General features: G+C 40.6%; 1 protein-coding gene across 1 annotated transcript in view; it reads left to right on the top strand.

The window, feature by feature from the left end:
• The window catches only part of LOC136842621 (rabankyrin-5), a 379,842-nt gene that overhangs the window by 309,359 nt on the left and 52,520 nt on the right, over window positions 1-17,963 (top strand). Inside the window, 2 exon segments of the mRNA XM_067110236.1 lie at window positions 3,015-3,267; window positions 5,870-6,040. Of these exon segments, the coding sequence (XP_066966337.1) occupies window positions 3,015-3,267; window positions 5,870-6,040 (424 nt within the window).

Raw genomic sequence — 17,963 nt, forward strand, 5'->3', positions numbered from 1 at the left:
GTTAGCATTCCTTCTGTTTTTTTTTTCTTAAGCTCTCCCCCTCTGTAGCCATTGCCAGTTCTTTAGTCTGTCCCATGTACTGTCCTTGCATTGGTTTGATGTGCCATTCCTCCTGTTCTGTTTTTCATTCTCCTGTCTCTGTATATTTCTGGGTCTTCGTCTACTTTTATCAGCCCTTCTTCCCATGCATGCACTCCTTAGCCACTCGTCTTCACTGGTTTTCAGGTATTGCCCAGTGCTCTGCTCTCAATGTTGACGCAGTCCTCTATGCTTAGTAGACCTCTCCCTCCTTCCTTTTGTGTTATGTATAGTCTGTATTTGTTCTTGGGTGTAGTGCATTGTATACTGTCATGTGTTTCCTAGTTTTCTGGTCTATGCTGCAGAGGTCAGCTTTCGTCCACTCCACTACTCTGGTGTTGTATCTGATCACTGGTACTGCCCTTGTGTTTATGGCTTTCAGTATGTTTTTGGCACTGAGTTTTGACTTGAGTACTGAATCGCCTTAAGTCTCTGCTTATATTCTTTCCTGATTGTATTGTTCATCTCTTGGTGTTGTATATCCTCTCCTTCTATCCTTCTATTATTCCCAGGTATTTGCGTCCTGTCTCATCTATGTGTTTGATGCTATTCCTGTCTGGTAGCTTTATCCCTTCAGTCCTTGTCACTTTGCCTTTTGTATGTTGAACAAGGTGCATTTTTCTACTCCAAACTCCATCCTGTTGTCCTCAGATACAATCCTTACAGTCTGGATTAGGGTATCTGTTTCCTTGATACTCTTTACCATACAGCTTGATGTCGTCCTTGAACATCAGATGGTTAGTTCTGTTGCTTCGTTTCTTGAGTTGGTACCCAGCACCCATCTTCTGTAGTATTGTAGTATTTTTATCATGGGAGCCATAGCTACTACGAAGAGTAGTGGGGACAATGAGTTGCCTTGAAAGATTCCTCTCCTGATGTTAACTGCTGTTAGCCTTATTCCAGAGCTTGTAAGTATTGTATTTCAGTTGCGCATTTCATTTTTTAAGAAGCTGATGGTGTTTTCCTCTGTCCCATTTATTTTCAGGCATTCTATTAGCCACGTGTGCGGTATCATGTCGAAGGCTTTCTTGTAGTCAATCCATACCATGCTTAGGTTGGTTCTTCTTCTCTTACTATTCTTCATTACCATTTTGTCTATCAGGAGCTGGTTTTTTGTACCCCTACATTTCCTTCTGCAGCTTGTCTGTTGGTTGGGGATGGTGTTTGTATCCTCTAGGTACTGTAGTTGTTTAGCCTTTCACTGATGATGCCTGTTAGTAACTTCCACATTATTGGTAGGTAGGTGATAGGCCTGTAGTTACTTGCTATATTTCCCTTGTTCTTGTCTTTCTATACTATTATTATTATTATTATTATTATTATTATTATTATTATTATTATTATTATGATTATTATTATTATTATTAAGTAAACAAGTTATACACAGGAATCTTGTGGGTTTCTCTTTCCATCTTCAGAAGAAAACTGAGAGAAGTTTTTGTTTGGTTGATTATTATTATTATTATTATTACCTGTATTATTATTATTATTATTATTGCTGCTGCTGCTTCAGTTGCATTTATTCTGTAGAAGACTTTTTCTATTTTCCTTATTGCGGACTGTTCTTCATTGAAGGTGCATGCTAACAGCTCGCCTATATTTGTCATTTCATGGGGGAAAAGTGATCTTGCGATGAAGAATAACCCCCTCTCCGCCAGCAAGAGACCCCCCTCAAGCAGAAGAATGTGGTCTACCAATTTGTATGTCCTGTCCAAGGATGCCCCGGTGTTTATATTGGAAAAAATGACCACTATGCGTCTGTCAAAAAGGATCTCTTGCCATGCCCAGGAGGGTGCCATCATGAACCATGCCTGTGCTACCCACAATATTTCCATCTTCCATGACAGTACAGGTATTATACAAAATATATAAGTATAATCAGGAGAACCGCCGCTGAGAGAAAACCCACAATGAATACGACGCAGGAGGCATCACTCCTACCCACGAATTCGAGAAGAGCAATGCCGAACACCCACCAAATCCAACAAATACCTGAAAATGACAACCCTGAGAATGGAGACGCCCCTGATGAGTGAGGTGCCCTTCGAGACAACCCCGACTACGAGAGAGAGAGAGAGAGAGAGAGAGAGAGAGAGAGAGAGAGAGAGAGAGAGAGAGAGAGTAAATAATGACGTCATTCATCCTCCGCCCAGTAGCAGCTAAACTACCGATGATGTCAGTCGGCATGACATCACGCAACGGCAGGCCAATGGGAATGGTGGAATGAGTGACATTCCCAGGTTGTGAAGATCTGTCAGGATCGAGCTTCGCTGCGGAAATTTGACTTGAAGTTCGCCGACTGCAACCAATCAAAATTCACCATCCATAACCCCCCGCTGAAGCCCGTGTATAAATTTGGATGGACCTATGCAACCTGCCAGTCCTCTATTAGCTCCCACTAGAGAATGACACAAGAGTCTGTCGAAACGTCGCGGCAACAAGTGTTTAAGCAACTATATAAGTTGTAATATTCTAACTATAGAATATATAAAAAGTAGAATCCAGTTTTTTTACTTTTCCCCCATGAAATGACAAAAAGGTGACATGAAGAAGAAGTCTGCAATAAGAAAAACAGAAAAAGTCTTCTAGAAAATAAATGCAGCTGAAGCAGCAATAATATTCAATAAAACCTGCTTAAAAGAGGGTCTGCTGCCACATTATTATTATTATTATTATTATTATTATTATTATTATTATTATTATTATTATTATTATTATTATTATTATTATTATTATTATTATTATTATAATTATAATAATAATAATAATAATAATAATAATAATATTTGAGATAATTATCATATGAGTGTAATCATGTTTATTGTAGAGATTATATATATATATATCCTCAATCAAGGATCAGTTTTACTGAAGGTATTTGGTGAAAGATTTATATGCAGTATGTATATTTATTTTTCATATGTTTTGTCTTGCAGAATACTGTGAAAGTAATGATGTGGATCCCAAGATGATTCCTGACTTGAATCTTCGTGACTCAGATGATCTGACATCCCTTGGTCTAGCTCTTGGAACAGGGCAAATCACAGTAGCAAAACACTTACTTGAAGCAGGTGCTGACATTAATGCAACTGATTCCCAAAGACGTACTCTTCTTCATATGGCTATAGAAGTTGGGGATATCCAAGTAGCTACTTTTCTCATCAACAATGGAGCAGATGTCAATGTTAGGTAACTACAAATAATTTATAATGGGGATTGTTATTCAGTAGTATATGAATTTTGTAGAAATGTCAGAAGTCTCAGAATTGCAAAAATGTTTATACAGTTATATGATTCATGTAAAATAGTACTCTTGGTAAGTAAGAGGCATCTTGGAATATTTCTTTTCTTATGTAAGTTGATAATGACTGAAAGTGCATATGTTAATTGTGAGTACATCAAAGACTTGTAACAAGCAAGCCAAGATTTATTTTGAAACACCTGAAAACAATTACAACTTTTAAATTTGATAAAAAAATACTTTTACCATGTTTTTAGAATTATAAAATTTTTATCCTTATTGGTGTTATATGAACGAAAGAAACAAATATATTAATTAGGAGAGAATCTTTAAAAACATCAGACTTCACATTCCTGACATACACTTTGGTAAGTAAAGTTCCAAACATAACAAGGGTTACTTCCATAAAACTAGTGAAGGCTTTGAAGTTTTTAAAGTTTTTAGGTATTTAATTCAAAAGATTTGACAAACAATCATATTTCACCATCATTATTATGATTGCCTTCAATGCAATGCTGCAAGACACAAAGAGACAGAAATTTTGCCACTTATGCCTTTCCAGTGACTTGTACACAAAGAGACAGAAATTCTACCACTTATGCCTTTCCAGTGACTTACCTTCCAAATCTACATGCACATCTCCATCTCCCCTTCATCATTTTCTCTTTTGTGTATAGAACTTCCTTAATTTCTCTTTTGAGTATCTTTTGTAACTCTATCCTGCCATTGGACTCATAATGTTACTCAGATGGATAAATATAGTTTCATTGTCATACCATGATTCATGTCTGTATGTGTTGATATATTTAATATCCAAATCATACTCAGCCTGCCCATTGTTTGATTTATCTTTTGTAGTCTTCTGCTAATTTCCAACTCAGGAGAACATATGCTGGATATCACTTTGTGTAAATACTTAACAGATTTGATTTTATTAATCCTCCCCATAGGGGGGTGGTGCCGTCAGCACACCTCGTGCGGTGCACTGTAGGCATTACTTAAGGTTCTTTGCAATGTGCCTTCGGCCCCTAGCTGTAACCCTTTTCATTCCTTTTACTGTATCTCATTTCATATTCCCTTTCTCCTTCTTATTTTCCACCCCCTCCAAACAATTGATTCAAAAAGCAACTGCGAGATTTTCCTCCTGTCACACCTTTCAAACCTTTTACTGTCAATTTCTGTTTCAGCTCTTAATGACCAACTAAGCCATTGTGCTTCATGAGTTGGTTGTAATCAGCATGGTAATTCATGGACAGCGTCATACTGTCTTTGACAGGTGTCAAGAATTAAAAGACCTTATCTTATTTGTTTACCACTACTGTAAAATCTGTTTGAGGAGACAAGAAGATATAAAAAAATATCTTATTTATATTGGCATATTTTTTATGTGATTATTATAATTCATTATTGGTATAGTTAATTACTTAAGGTTCTTTGCAGTGTTCCTTCAGCCCTAGCTGCAACCTCTTTCACTCCTTTTACTGTACCTCCTTTCATATTTCCATTCTTCCATCTTACTTTCCACACTCTCCTAACATTTGATTTATAGTGCATTTGTGAGGTTTTCCTCCTGTTACACCTTTCAGACCTTTGTACTGTCAGTTTCCGTTTCAGCGCTGAATAACCTCATAGGTCCCAGTGCTTGGCCTTTGGCCTAAATTCTATATTCTATTATATAAGAGAATGCTTATATAATTGATAAAAGAACATCAATATGTTGGTTATTTGGATACATTTTAATATGGGAAATGCATTTTAATGGGAATCTTTTTCTGTATGTAAAATGTTAAATCGAATCTATGGAAACATCTGCAGTACTTTACAAATAAGCACAGCAGGACATAGGAAACAATAAATTTTATAATTTTATACAATAAAATGCGTTCCAGCTTCATTCCTATCTGTTTTAATTATAAAGAGAGGGTTTCATTTGACTAAACATTATTTTTTATTTTAGATCTGTAAATACTGTAAACATTCACGTAGGAAGACAGAAAATTCCTATACAATAAAGATTTATTTTCAAAGTATATTTGAGAATTGTTGAATTTATTGTTTTGAATACTGTTTAGTATTAATGATTATCATGTGCTGTTCCAATAATTTTAAGTATGGCACTGTAATTATAATTAGTCTAATTACTAAAGGAATTCATTTCGTGTGTTTATACTGTACAGTATTTTTCAAGATGATCTTCAAGTAGTTTGAAATGGCAATTGTACTAAATGCTGTTTAGCCAGAATAATTGAGTATCATGCTAGTTAGAAGACATCTAGCTTATCTTCCAAATATTTTTTTCTACATAACAGTAGATAACAGTTTCATTGCTTAATTAAAAGGGCTTTGGTAATGTGTATGTCCTGTACTTGAAAGTTATTTCTGTAGTTAGTGAAGGTAATGTGTTGCTGGCCACAACTAATACTGCTATTATTAAAAATAAGAAACATTTTTTTTAAGAATAACAAACTACCAATTGAAGAAATATATAGTGCAAGTGGTAATGTTATGAATCACTTGAATGCTTAAAATGTAAACTATTGTTCATCATAGGAATCGAGATGGTCAGTCGCCTCTGCAGATGTGTATCACTGAAGGGCTTTCAGCCGTTGTGGGTCTTCTTTGCGGCAAAGGAGCAGATCAGTCACATCCGAATTCACCTGAACCTCCGCTTTGGCAGGCTCTCAATTCCAAACAAGAGGACATTGCTTCCATTCTAGTACAGTAAGGATCTATCTTTTGGTGTTGTGAGGAAATGGTGTAGATAGTAGAGAAAGATTTATTTTAATAAATGTAATGTGACTACCTCAACCTTTGAGATATATTGCATTCTATTTAAGTAGGAACTTCAGAAAAATATGAATAATTTCGGTACACGCAGTTTACTTCTTGAAATTTTGTAAAATTTAACTTCTCTGTAAATTTTATACAGCACTGTTATCACAGACAGTAGCTGTAAACATTAGAGTATTTGTTGTAATTGGTAGTAGAGCATTTGTTGTAATTGGTATTCTCTAAGAAGAGGTCTTTGTTAATTTACTAGTAATTGTAATGCACTAAAAAAAAAAAAAGGTTTTGACATAGGAAAACCTATTTTTGGTAGCCTCTGTGAGTCCTTAAAGGAGTTACACTCTCATGGTCCCCCTAGGGCTCTATAAGACAGACCAACCAATTACAAAGAATTCTCTTATAGTTGGTCTTGGCCAGAAAAGTGCTGTTGGTACAGTGATAGAATATAAAGAACTCAGGACAGGAGGGCTCTATCTCCTGTCCTACAATGACTGCCTTGGTTTTCTCTACATCCCAATTGGACAGATGTGTCGGCTATCTTCCTCATTACTTGTCAAGTCTGCAAGATACCAGTCTCATGCCTTTTTATGAAGGAAAGGGGGTTGGTTTGAGGATAGTGGCTACCAAAAATAGGTTTTTCCTTTGTCAAACCTGTTGTTTGAGCCTCTGTTCATCCTCAAAGGAGCTCACAAAACAAATTGACAGGTGATGAAATGGCTTAACTCATAATAAATAAATCCCAGCAACCCAGATCAAGTTTTGGTCCAAAGTGTAGTCACAGGTTATTAACCATTTTCTTTATTCTGGATACCCATTAGGGTTTGGTAATAAAGAACAAGAAACAACACATGAACTAATATACAGGCTGTCCCTGCTTATCGCAGGCATCGGTTAATGGTGTTTCGGTTTTATGACTCTTGGCTAACGACGTCATTAACCATATTTTCAGTGTCTGTAATTGGTTTATTGGCGTCAGTAGGCAGTTTATCGGTGTCAGTAAGCAATTTTGGTGCTGGTAAGCAGTTTATTGATGTGGTAAGTGGATTATTGGTGCTTATGGCATCGTAAGTGCCATTTATTACTATAAAATAACTGTGATGTTCAGGTCTGGCTGCAGGTTTAATACTCTTTCCCTGGCAATATCTCAGCATGACCGCCACTCTCATGGCAATAGTTATTCAGGAATTTTTGACTGAAGGTTAAGTCACAGGTTATCTTATCAACTTGGTTTCCTTTATTCTGGATACCTTTTAGGGTTTGACAGTGAAGAATAGGAAACACATGACCCGATAAATGTATTATCCCTTGTGGTTCTATGTGACTTACATAATGATGTTGGGTCTGGCTGCAGGATTATTGTGCCTTTACCGGTTCAGGAATACTGCCTCTAATAATCACTCCCTACCTCGGAGACTTCTTTGAAAGAAACATTTCTGAAGAAAGTTAATGGTTTACGCCCTTTTGGACGTCATGCAACTTAGGAAAGGAGAATTATTTTAATGAGGGAAACATAATTCTCAGCCCATGTAGAATGGTTTGTTTGTTCTAGGGTGTAGGAAGAATAGGACCATCTGGGGTGTTTGCTGTGACATTTAAGTAAACCTTGAGTACTTGAACTGGGCATAATGTTTTATATAAAATACTGAGTTCCTTTACTAGAAAAGGGGATTTTCCCTCATTCATGGCCAGGAATGATAGGCCAGGAGACAACAGTAAGCGACAACTAAGTGTATGAATGATGAAATGTTGTCCCTAAGAGCCCAGTATGCTAATCTGAGCTCCTGATGCCAAAACAGTCAAGAAGACTGCCTTTTGGAGAATGTGAATTGTAGTTGTATTGGGCCCACTGAATCGAGTGGATGACAGGAGTCCAAGAACCTTTAGTCAGGGATCAGGTAATGGGGAACCTTGAAGGAGGCTGACCTTTGCAGTGTAAAAGACTGGAGAACAGAATTATAATTTCTGTTATTTAAATTTCTGTTAAAATTAATTCCTAAACATAAGGCAAGGGTTTGGAAAATGCTGCCTTGTATGCCATGATTGTTGTAATAGCAAGGTGCTTGATCTCAAAAGTATATATAATAAAATGTAAAACTGTTTCAACAGATTTCAACTGGGCTCTTAGTTTGGAGGTAATCTAACCACATTTTCCATACAGACTGGTATGTTGGATAGATGAAGTCTATAGTTTTTACACTAGGTACCTAGCAATATTAGGCAAATATTCTTCACGGTAGACTAGGTTTTAAAAATCCTTGTGAAGGTCACTGCTCAGAAAGGAGGATGCATAGACGACTTCCTGTCCTTCTGTCTTGGATAGAACAGTGGATGGCAATGGAATCTATTCTCTCGTCTGTTGTTGAAGAAATAAAGAACCAATGACTGTTTGGCGTGTGAGGTCTAGAGCTGTTGCTGGGACCCTCAGGCCATCCTCACTTCAAAACAAAAATCTACATGACGCACTGAGACTCAGGAAACACAGATCCAGCGCTCCTGATTCCAGCGATCTTTTATGCATTTTTCAGAAGATACTTTATGTCCTTGTCAGAACTGTAATTACTAATGTATGTAAGGTCCTGCAAGCTTTTTAACCATATATATTTGAAATCTCTTCCTAATTTGTATATAGAATTGTTAACCATTCTTCAGGTGTGAGAAAACACATCTGAATGCATATAGACGTCCCCCTACTTCCCTCTAATGTCAGATGCTAGTTTTCCACTCGCAAGAGTTCTTGAACTGTTAGGGATTTTGTGTCAATAAATTAGAATACCTTGAACCTGCCTCTTACTCACCGCCTCATTATACTGGTGACCCCGAAGATGGTGACGCCGCCACCGCCAGCACCAGCCCATCCAGGGACAACGTTGCAGCAGCAAGCATCTGCTACTGCTGTTCACAACCCACAACCCAGAGGCTTAGTTCTTCAGAGCAGAGACCATCTTCAGGTCTAAGATCTCCTCTTCATCCTAAAAAGCTGATGCTGTCCTTGAGTTTCTGCCAGACGATGTCTTCAAGCAGATCGCAGGATGGCTCGCCGACCAAAAGGCAACTGTCACCTAAGAAATGCTGAAGGCCCAACTAAGATCGTCCTTCAGCATGCCGCCTGCCCTCAGAGCTAGGAAATTCCCAGACAATATGGGAGCAGCAATAGGAGACCAGCAGCTGTCATATGTCTACAAGCAACTACGGCGGCTAGTTATGATTCCTGCCACAGACGGCCACCCAGAGACTACGTTGGAACTTGTGAGAGAGGTCCTACTCACAAAATTACCTTGCTAAACAGTCGCAGCCATTCCCAACGCGTCAACCATGGACCTTGATGCCGTCCACCTGGCCCAGAAGTCGACGGCACCTACACAGTAAACTGTAGCAGCAGCCACAGCAGCAGACCGACACAGAGACGGACAGCGATCCAGAGGGTCCCGCCGCCCCCATACACCACTGCCAGAGCTCCGGGTGGAAAAACAAACCCAATACAAACCCAAAACAGAAGAACGTCCCAAGTGCATTTGTTTTCACCACTGGAGGTTCGGGAGCGAAGTGTGAAAATGTGAAAATGATTGCTGCATGTCAAAAAACATGCAAAAGGGTCGCAGTAGCAACCAAACAAAATAAAAGTTAGTGGTGGGCAGACTGGTTGCCGTGTGCGAGACACGGCTCCTGCTTTCCGCTGTCTTCTAGGTACGGGCAAAAAGACTTGACATGTTTTTTTATCGTAGACGAAAGATCAAAGACAGAGTTTCTGGTCAACACCGGCGCATTCAAATAATTCGTGCTGGCCAACCTGCGCACACACCTCAATCCAGCTCCCGGCACCCTACAGGTTCCCTCTGCCAGCGGAACCCTGCTGAAAATGTACAGGAAAAGGACTTGAAAGTGCCATTCGGCGGGAAGCAGTACAACTGGATGTTCGTCACAGCAGACATAACAATTGCAGTTTTAGGAGCAGACTTCCTAAACCCCACGACATGCTGGTAGACGTAGCGAAACAGCAGCTGATCACACGAACCACCCCCCGTAGCCCCACCCACCAACTCCAGCACCAGAGATAAGTCGCCTCCTACAGTGTAGGAGTTCCCGGAGGTATTAAGGATGACCTGCAGCACGACCTGACCAGACCCGCAAAGCACCACGTCCAGCACCACATAGTCACCGAAAGTCCCCCAGTGCATGCCTGTTTTAGACCTTTTGCCCCAGAAAAACTCTTCCATGCCAAACAAGCTTTCCGGGACATGGAACAGGCAGGAATATGCCAAGAAGCCTCCAGCCGCTGGGGATCCCCTACACATGGTATCAAAACCTGATGGCACATGGCAGCCCTGCAGCAACTACCAAAGACTCAACACCAAGATGGTACCTGACAGGCATCCACTGCCAAACATTGCTGACATAACCAACCAGATGGAGGGCGCCAAAATATTTACAAAGATCGACTTACTGAAGCGATACTTTCAAGTCCCAGTCGCAAAGGAAGACAAAGAAAAAAGAGCCATTATCACCCCCTTCAGCACATACACCTTCAACTACAGCTGCTTCGGCCTTTGGAACTCAGGTATGACCTTCCAGCGTCTGAGGGACAAAATCCTGGGCAACTACCCTTCTGCACCGTCTACGTCGACGATATACTGTTTTTCAGCGCCAACATCAAACAACACATGAAAGACGTCAGTCGGGTCTTGCAAATACTTGAAGAAAATGGGCTTATAGTCTGAAAAGACAAATGCGAATGGGTAAAACCAGTAGTGGAATTTCTGGGCCACCAAATAAACCCCGACGGTGTCAAGCCCCTCACAACAAAAGCCAAGCAATCACCGATTTACCAAAACCAACAACAATCAAAGCAGTCTTAAGAATTCATGGGAATTCATACCCAACCTTGCTGAAATAATGGCCCCAATATATGAGTGTTTAAAAGGAAAACCTAAAAAACTATGTTGGTATGAAAAACGAAGATAAAACCTTCAAACTAGCTAAAAAAGCAATCACCTCTGCTGTCACACTAATCTTTCCTTTACCCCATAGGTCCCTCACCCTAATGACGGATACGTGTAGCACAGCAATGGGTGCGGTACTCGAATAAGACACAGATGATGGTCGTCACCCATTGGCATTCCTCAGCAAGAAGCTATCGTCAGCAGAACGAAAGTACTCCACATTCGACCAAGAGTTACTGACAGTCCACAGAGCCATCTGTCACTTCCGACACATGCTAGAAGGATGACAATTCGTGGTGCAGACAGACCACCAACTGCTGGTGCACACCTTCACCAGAGGCGAAGATGGGTGGTCAGCAAGACAGCAGCATCACCTAACGTCAATAGCAGAACAGCCCTGCACCATCAGATACATGAAGGGCTCTTCCAACAACGTGGCAGAGGCCCTCTCCCAAAGTTCCATCAACACTGTCCAGATTGCGATATCATATCCCAAAATAGCATTGGCTCAGAAGGATGACTTGGAACTACAGCAGCTTTAGAGGGAGAACCCCGCCCTTACATGGAGACCTATCCATCAACAATGGAGAGACAACCATCGCCTGCAAGATGAGTACCCGACGCCCTCACCCATACCTGGCGTTAGGGTTGAGAAAAAAAGCCTTCAACCTTGCTCACAACCTGTCCTACCCATCCGGGCAGATCCACTGCCTGAACCTTGTCAGAGCGGTACATCTGGTGGGGAATGAAAGTGGACATCAAAAAGTGGGCAAGAGAATGCCTGTCATGCCAAACATCAAAAATAATGGTACACAGAGACAGGTATGGGAGAATTCCAAACAACACAGCGGCAACTGGCCCACATCCATGTCGACATCATGGGACCCCTGCCCCCCCTCAGAGTGGTACAGGTATCTCTTCATGATCATCAACAGGAACACCAGATGGCCAGAAGCAATATCAGTAAGGCAGCAGACAGTAGAGAGTTGTGTGAAAGCACTAATAGACTGGGTCAGCAGGCACAGAGTACTGCAGTACATAACAAGCGACAGAGGAACTATTTTCACCACCACCTTATGGAGCTCCCTCGCTGCCAGTGTCGGGACAAAACTCATTCACACAATAGCATACAACCCAGACGCAATGGCATGGTGGAGCAGCTGCACCGCTCCCTCAAATCAGCACTCACCGCCAGATGTCAAGGTGGGAGTTGGAGAAAGGAATTATTGTGAGTCTTGCTGGGATTAAGAACAGCCCCACATGCAGCATTCAATGCATCTCCGAAAGAAGCACTCTGCGGCCAAGTGTTGACAATACCGGCAGATGTATTTCAAGACACAACAGAGCCCATGACTCTTCCAGGCGTCTGTAGAGCATTGGAAAACATCATGCCGCGAAGACAACAGACGACGTAGCAAGAAAAGAATACGTCCCCGAAGGCCTTAAACAGCAAAGTATGCGTTCATAAGAATAGACGCAAACAAGCCCCCCACAGCCTACTTGGGACCACTCCGCATACTACAACGCAGAGAGAAAGATATCAGCTGACTGTAACCCACTCCCCTAGGCTTACTTTTGGGGTGGGGGGTTATTGTGAGGTCCAGAGCTATCGCTGGAACCCTCAGGCCATCCTCGCTTCAAAACAAAAATCTGCATGTTGCACCGAGTCTCTTAGGAAACTCAGATCCAACACTCCTGAGTCAAGCGATCTTGTATGCATTTTTTAGATGATACTTTATGTCCTCGTCAGAACTGTAATTACTAATGTAAGTAAGGCATTGCAAACTTTCTAACCATATGTATTTGAAATCTCTTCCTAAATTGTTTACATTATATAATTGTTAATCATTCTTCAGGTGTGAGAAAACACATCTGACTGTATATAGACATCCCTCTGTTTTCCTCTAATGTCAAATGCTACTTTTCCGCTCGCAAGAGATCTTGACCTGTCAGGGACACTGCGTCATTGAATTAGAATACCTGAACCTTCCTCTTACTTGCTGCCTTTTATAGGATAATACATGGCCATTGGGTAAGCGGTCCCATTGAAAGTTAGTAGAATGTTCAAAGCTTTGGAAATTTGGAACAGTAAAGGAAAAAGGTATATCGATCTCCATTCGTTCCAGTCTTGTAGGAATGCATCTTTTGCTATTGCCTAAATGGCCAGGTTCACACACACACACACACACACACACACACACATACACACTGGAAGTTGATGGTTCTTGCATGTGGCAAACAGGTCACCTTCCAGATGTGGAAGCATTTTAGCAATTACTGACTTGAGAGGAGCTCAGCATGAGCCTAACCTCTTGATGTCCAAAACCAACTAACTGTGGGTCCTTTTTGGAGGTGTCAGTTTTCTGAGATGGAAAGACAGCCAATAGCTCCAGGAAGCTGATATCACACTCCCTCAAAACAGGTGACCATCATCCCCCTAACTGACAATCCCCCCCATGGCCTCCCCAGCCTATCTAGGAGGCATCCTTATGTATTATCACTCATACGAATGGTGGAGTCAGGTTGGCCTGTTTGCCAAAGACCCCTTCCAGGTACATGGACAGAGTATCTTCCCAATCTCAGATGAAGGCAATCACAAAGCCTTTTCCTGACATGTGCAAGCCAGCCTCTTTTTAAATCTTAAGAGTCACAATCTCAGGATTAGATCTACCACAGACCCAAACTGTAACAGGCCGAGACTACATTCCAATTGTTGTCTGGAAAAGTTGGGCTATTCAAGGAATCTTCTCAGGTCCGTCCTTATTCTGCTCTGAATGCTGTTGGGAAAAGACAGCTGGCCACGAAGAGTATCACAACAAAGTCCAGCTTCAGTAAACATCTACTGGATGTAAGGCAGGACTCATTCCTATTAAGAGACCCTTTGACTGGAGTCTGTCGACTACCACTCTCAGGTTTTGTTAGCCCCCTCCTCTGGTGGTTTCCCAAGGGGAGGACTTCCACTGCATGTGATACTTCAGAAGGCAACCCCAACCATGCATATCCTATTGGGCTCCACCTCTTCCCTTCCATGTAATATGCAGTCCGGGAGTTGATTTTCCTTTTCCCTGCTAAGAACATCTTGTCTGCTTTGAAGGAGGTGCTGATGCTATTGTTGTCTTTTCTTCTGTTGTCAGAGGGGTCCTTTAAGAGAAATTGGAAGCTTGTAGGGCTCTGATTCATAAGCTTTCGTAGGCTAAGGAAGAGGAAACTCAATAGTTTTTTCCTAGATTCCCCTTTTTCAAGAGCAGCATATATTGTGCAGTTCTGTTGTTGAGCTTGTTCAATGAGTTGTGCAACAAGACTCTTCAAAAAGTGTCCCTACAGATGGGGGAAGAATGCAGTAGGGAGGTTACATATGAGAGCAAAATGTTGGAGTCCACCAATGCTTCTTTTCAAGCTTTAATGCGACACTGGAGAAAGTCATAGACAGCTCCCCATAGGGTCTGCATAAGTGTTTTGGCTACTGCAGAGAAGATTGCTCAGGAAGACTCTGGAAGCTCTTTAGTGGCTACTTCCAGCATAGTAGCAGAAGTTATAATATTGAAGTGGTGGCGCCTGGCATAAAATTCGGCCATGGCTGTCCTGAGATTTTCCTTGAAGGGGTCCCAAATTGCTGGGTAGCCATGTCCAGCGGGAGCTTTTTCCTCTCATAAGGGAGGACAAGTGTTGCCCATTCCTTTGTAGAACTATCAGATACTGGGATGATGGAGACAAATGGCTTTATTTCTACCATAAACTCTCGTTTACCAGTCACCACAAAATTCTGAAATTCCGTCTTCACATGGTTGATTGTTTCAAAAGTAAAGAGACAGAAGGATGCCTCCCGTAGAGGTTTGGCTCTTTAAAATTGTTTTTCCACTGCTTTTCCATTAAACTGGAGAAAGGTTGCTTCTGTGGCTTTTATTGATATGGTTGCGTCTATGGCATTCATTTACATGGTTGCATCTATGGCATTCATTGCTATATTAATAGGCAGGATAACTGTCTCCTTGGGCGCTGTCTGAATTCCTGGTGAAGGAGGGACCAAGTACCATTCAGTATTGGGAAAGACCACTCTTTCTTGAAACTCTACATCAACATCAAGCAGTTTTCTTTTCATTAATGAGGTATTTTACATCTGTTGAAAGGATGCACATTGAGGTGTCTGCATTCTGATTTGAGGTTTTATTGCCCGACTTGGTCTAATTATTGCTACCAGTCAGAGCTCCAGAAGTGAGTAGGCTGTCTCTTACTACTCATTTTGATTTCAATGTGGATCTAGAGAACTGATTCAACTTCTTTTTGGGCTTGGGTTTTTTATTACCCTGTTCCCATGACTGAAGTTTTTGGTTAGAAAACCTACATCTGCCAGGACAGAATGTGCATCCTAGTTAAAACAAGAAATTTTTACACATCACCTAATTCCATATCCAGGACAGACCTGAATTCCTCTTGGAAATCATGGATAGCATCTTTTGATATGCTGATGCTCAGTAGCAAGGTCATCCTTGATACTGTTCATGATATCCTCTCAGAATTCTGAAAGTACTGCAAGCAGAATTTTCCCATCAGGGAAGCCTGCATGAACTGATGGACCCAAGACAGTTTATCACCACTGCCTGGCAGTATAGAAAGTACAGCAAGCAGAATTTTCCTATCAGGGAAGCCTGTATGAACTGATTGAGCCAAGGCAGTTGTATCACCACTGCCTGGCAATATAAAAGTCCAGGATAAATCACCACCCCTTAAAATGTACAGACACTTCGGATGGGGTTGGGTGAACCCTATCAGGGTTCCCTTTAATACATGATTGCTGCATGGGAAAGGCAAGATTCTCATCTGAAGGATTTCTTGCATGTAAAGCAGAAATCTGTTCCCTACATCATCTGGATCCAGAAGGGAAATTTGAGTGGCTGTATCCACTTCACGTCAGGTACTAGTGACCTCTCTGCCTAGGAAAGACTTTGTCTCCATCAGAGACTTGGAATGGGTGTTCCTAGAGTCCACTGCTTTTGGAGTATTGGCCCAAATTTGGATTCTGCTTGGTAAGGGATGGAAACACTGCTGTAGTTCTGCCAGAATGATGTACAGGAGTCTCCTTCTTCCATACTCCCACTGAAACCTATAACTCATAGAGATAGCTTAAAAATAAGGTCTTCCTTCATTTAAACTTGCTGCTAGGAGCATGTTACATATTTCACACATGTCCATCAACCAACCATATTCTTGTTTATTCCTTCTGGGGCTGGCTCATAGCAGGTAGTTATGAGCCATTTCTGCAGGGGTAAAGCAGATTGAGCAATTGACTGCAGTGCAGATAATGTGTAGGTCCTGCATAGTAGTAGCCCAGTAGTGATAAAAGGAACTAGTGTTTATTAAAAAATAATAGTGTTAGCTACCTATATCACTGTATAGGCAGCAAACACTTCAAATTAAAATAGGCTGACATGGCCACAAGTACACATTGATAGTAGTATGATACAGTATCAGGTAACATGATCAATGGGCTATATATATGTAAAAGAGAAATAGTGTAACAAAATATTAATTCACAATTACTACAGTAACATTGCCTTAAAGGATTTACTCACAAATGCTTTTAACTCAATTAAGCCAAAGCTAAATGGATATCCATATTATATATTTCTTCACATTTGGTAACTTTTGACTACCAGGTCTATTCCCAAGTACCAGGTAAAGGTTATGGAGTGTATAGGCTATATTGGTTGGTACATAATTAAAATCAATAATTATTGGAGTATCTTACCAAAAATGTATAAAATCAGTACCTCTTAAGATTTTAAATTGTTTGGCAAAGCTCACCATTACGAAAAAGTACTTTTTGTATTTCCTTAAGAAAAAGACAATATTCACAACAATTTTTCTGAACACCTTTGATGTCACTACCAGCAGAGTAATAATACCTGACGGAAGTAGATCGGCATGAATGTAATTCCTTTAACACTTGAAAAGAACCCTAATATTAAGGATAGCTGGGGGACTGTCTATATCATAAAATTCATTTAGTTTGATTATAAAATACTACAAAGGAAATACTTGCCTTTAGCAAACACCAAGGCTCATAAGTGAGGCATGATTGGAAACTACAATCACGTCAAAGTTTCGTAAACACAGAGTTAGGCTAACCAGATTTACCCTTTCGGTAACCTCAAATTATCTCAGTGTTACAAAAAGTCATTGAATAATTAGTGTCAATGACAAAATTTTCTAATATTATTGGCTTAATGCTAATTATCACTTTGTCAAAAAAGAAAAAAACATGGCATTACAGCATAGCCTAGCCATTTACACCTAACTTCTTGCCTGGCAAGAGTCCCACTGGCTCCCAGTTGTAACAAATATAAGCCTACCCATTAAAATTGGGTGTTAAAACTGAATACCAAGCTTGAGTGGTGTTATGATGATTGAAAAATGCATAATTGAACCCTATTTCTGGAGCAAAACCTGAGAATTAGTGAACTCTTGGACAGACCAGAAAGTAATAAGGAAGACAGCTGACATACGTGCTGTTGTCACATCTGTGTGAGTGGGTTGTAGAGAAAACCGAGGCAGTCATTGCAGGACAGGAGATAGAGCTGTCCTGTCCTGAGTCCTTTATATTCTATCACTCTGCCAACAGCACTATTGTGGCCAGGACCAACTATAAGAGAGTTCTTTTAATTAGCTGGTCTATCTTATGTAGCTCTTGGGGGCAACCCTGAGAATGTAACTCCTTTGAGGACGAACAGCAGCGACGCTATTAAAAATTTTGTATTGGGCATATTGAACAGGATGGATATTCTGTATAACAGCCAGAACTTTTCTGTAAAAGTAATTTTCATTGAAACGTGGAAGTAGACAGTGCTTTTGTGATCTGATATTTATCTTTTTGCTTTTAGTCTGTGTTGTGCCTTTATGATAATATAAAGAATGTACAATAC

Source organism: Macrobrachium rosenbergii, chromosome 10 (assembly GCF_040412425.1).
Source record: "Macrobrachium rosenbergii isolate ZJJX-2024 chromosome 10, ASM4041242v1, whole genome shotgun sequence".
NCBI lineage: Eukaryota > Metazoa > Arthropoda > Malacostraca > Decapoda > Palaemonidae > Macrobrachium > Macrobrachium rosenbergii.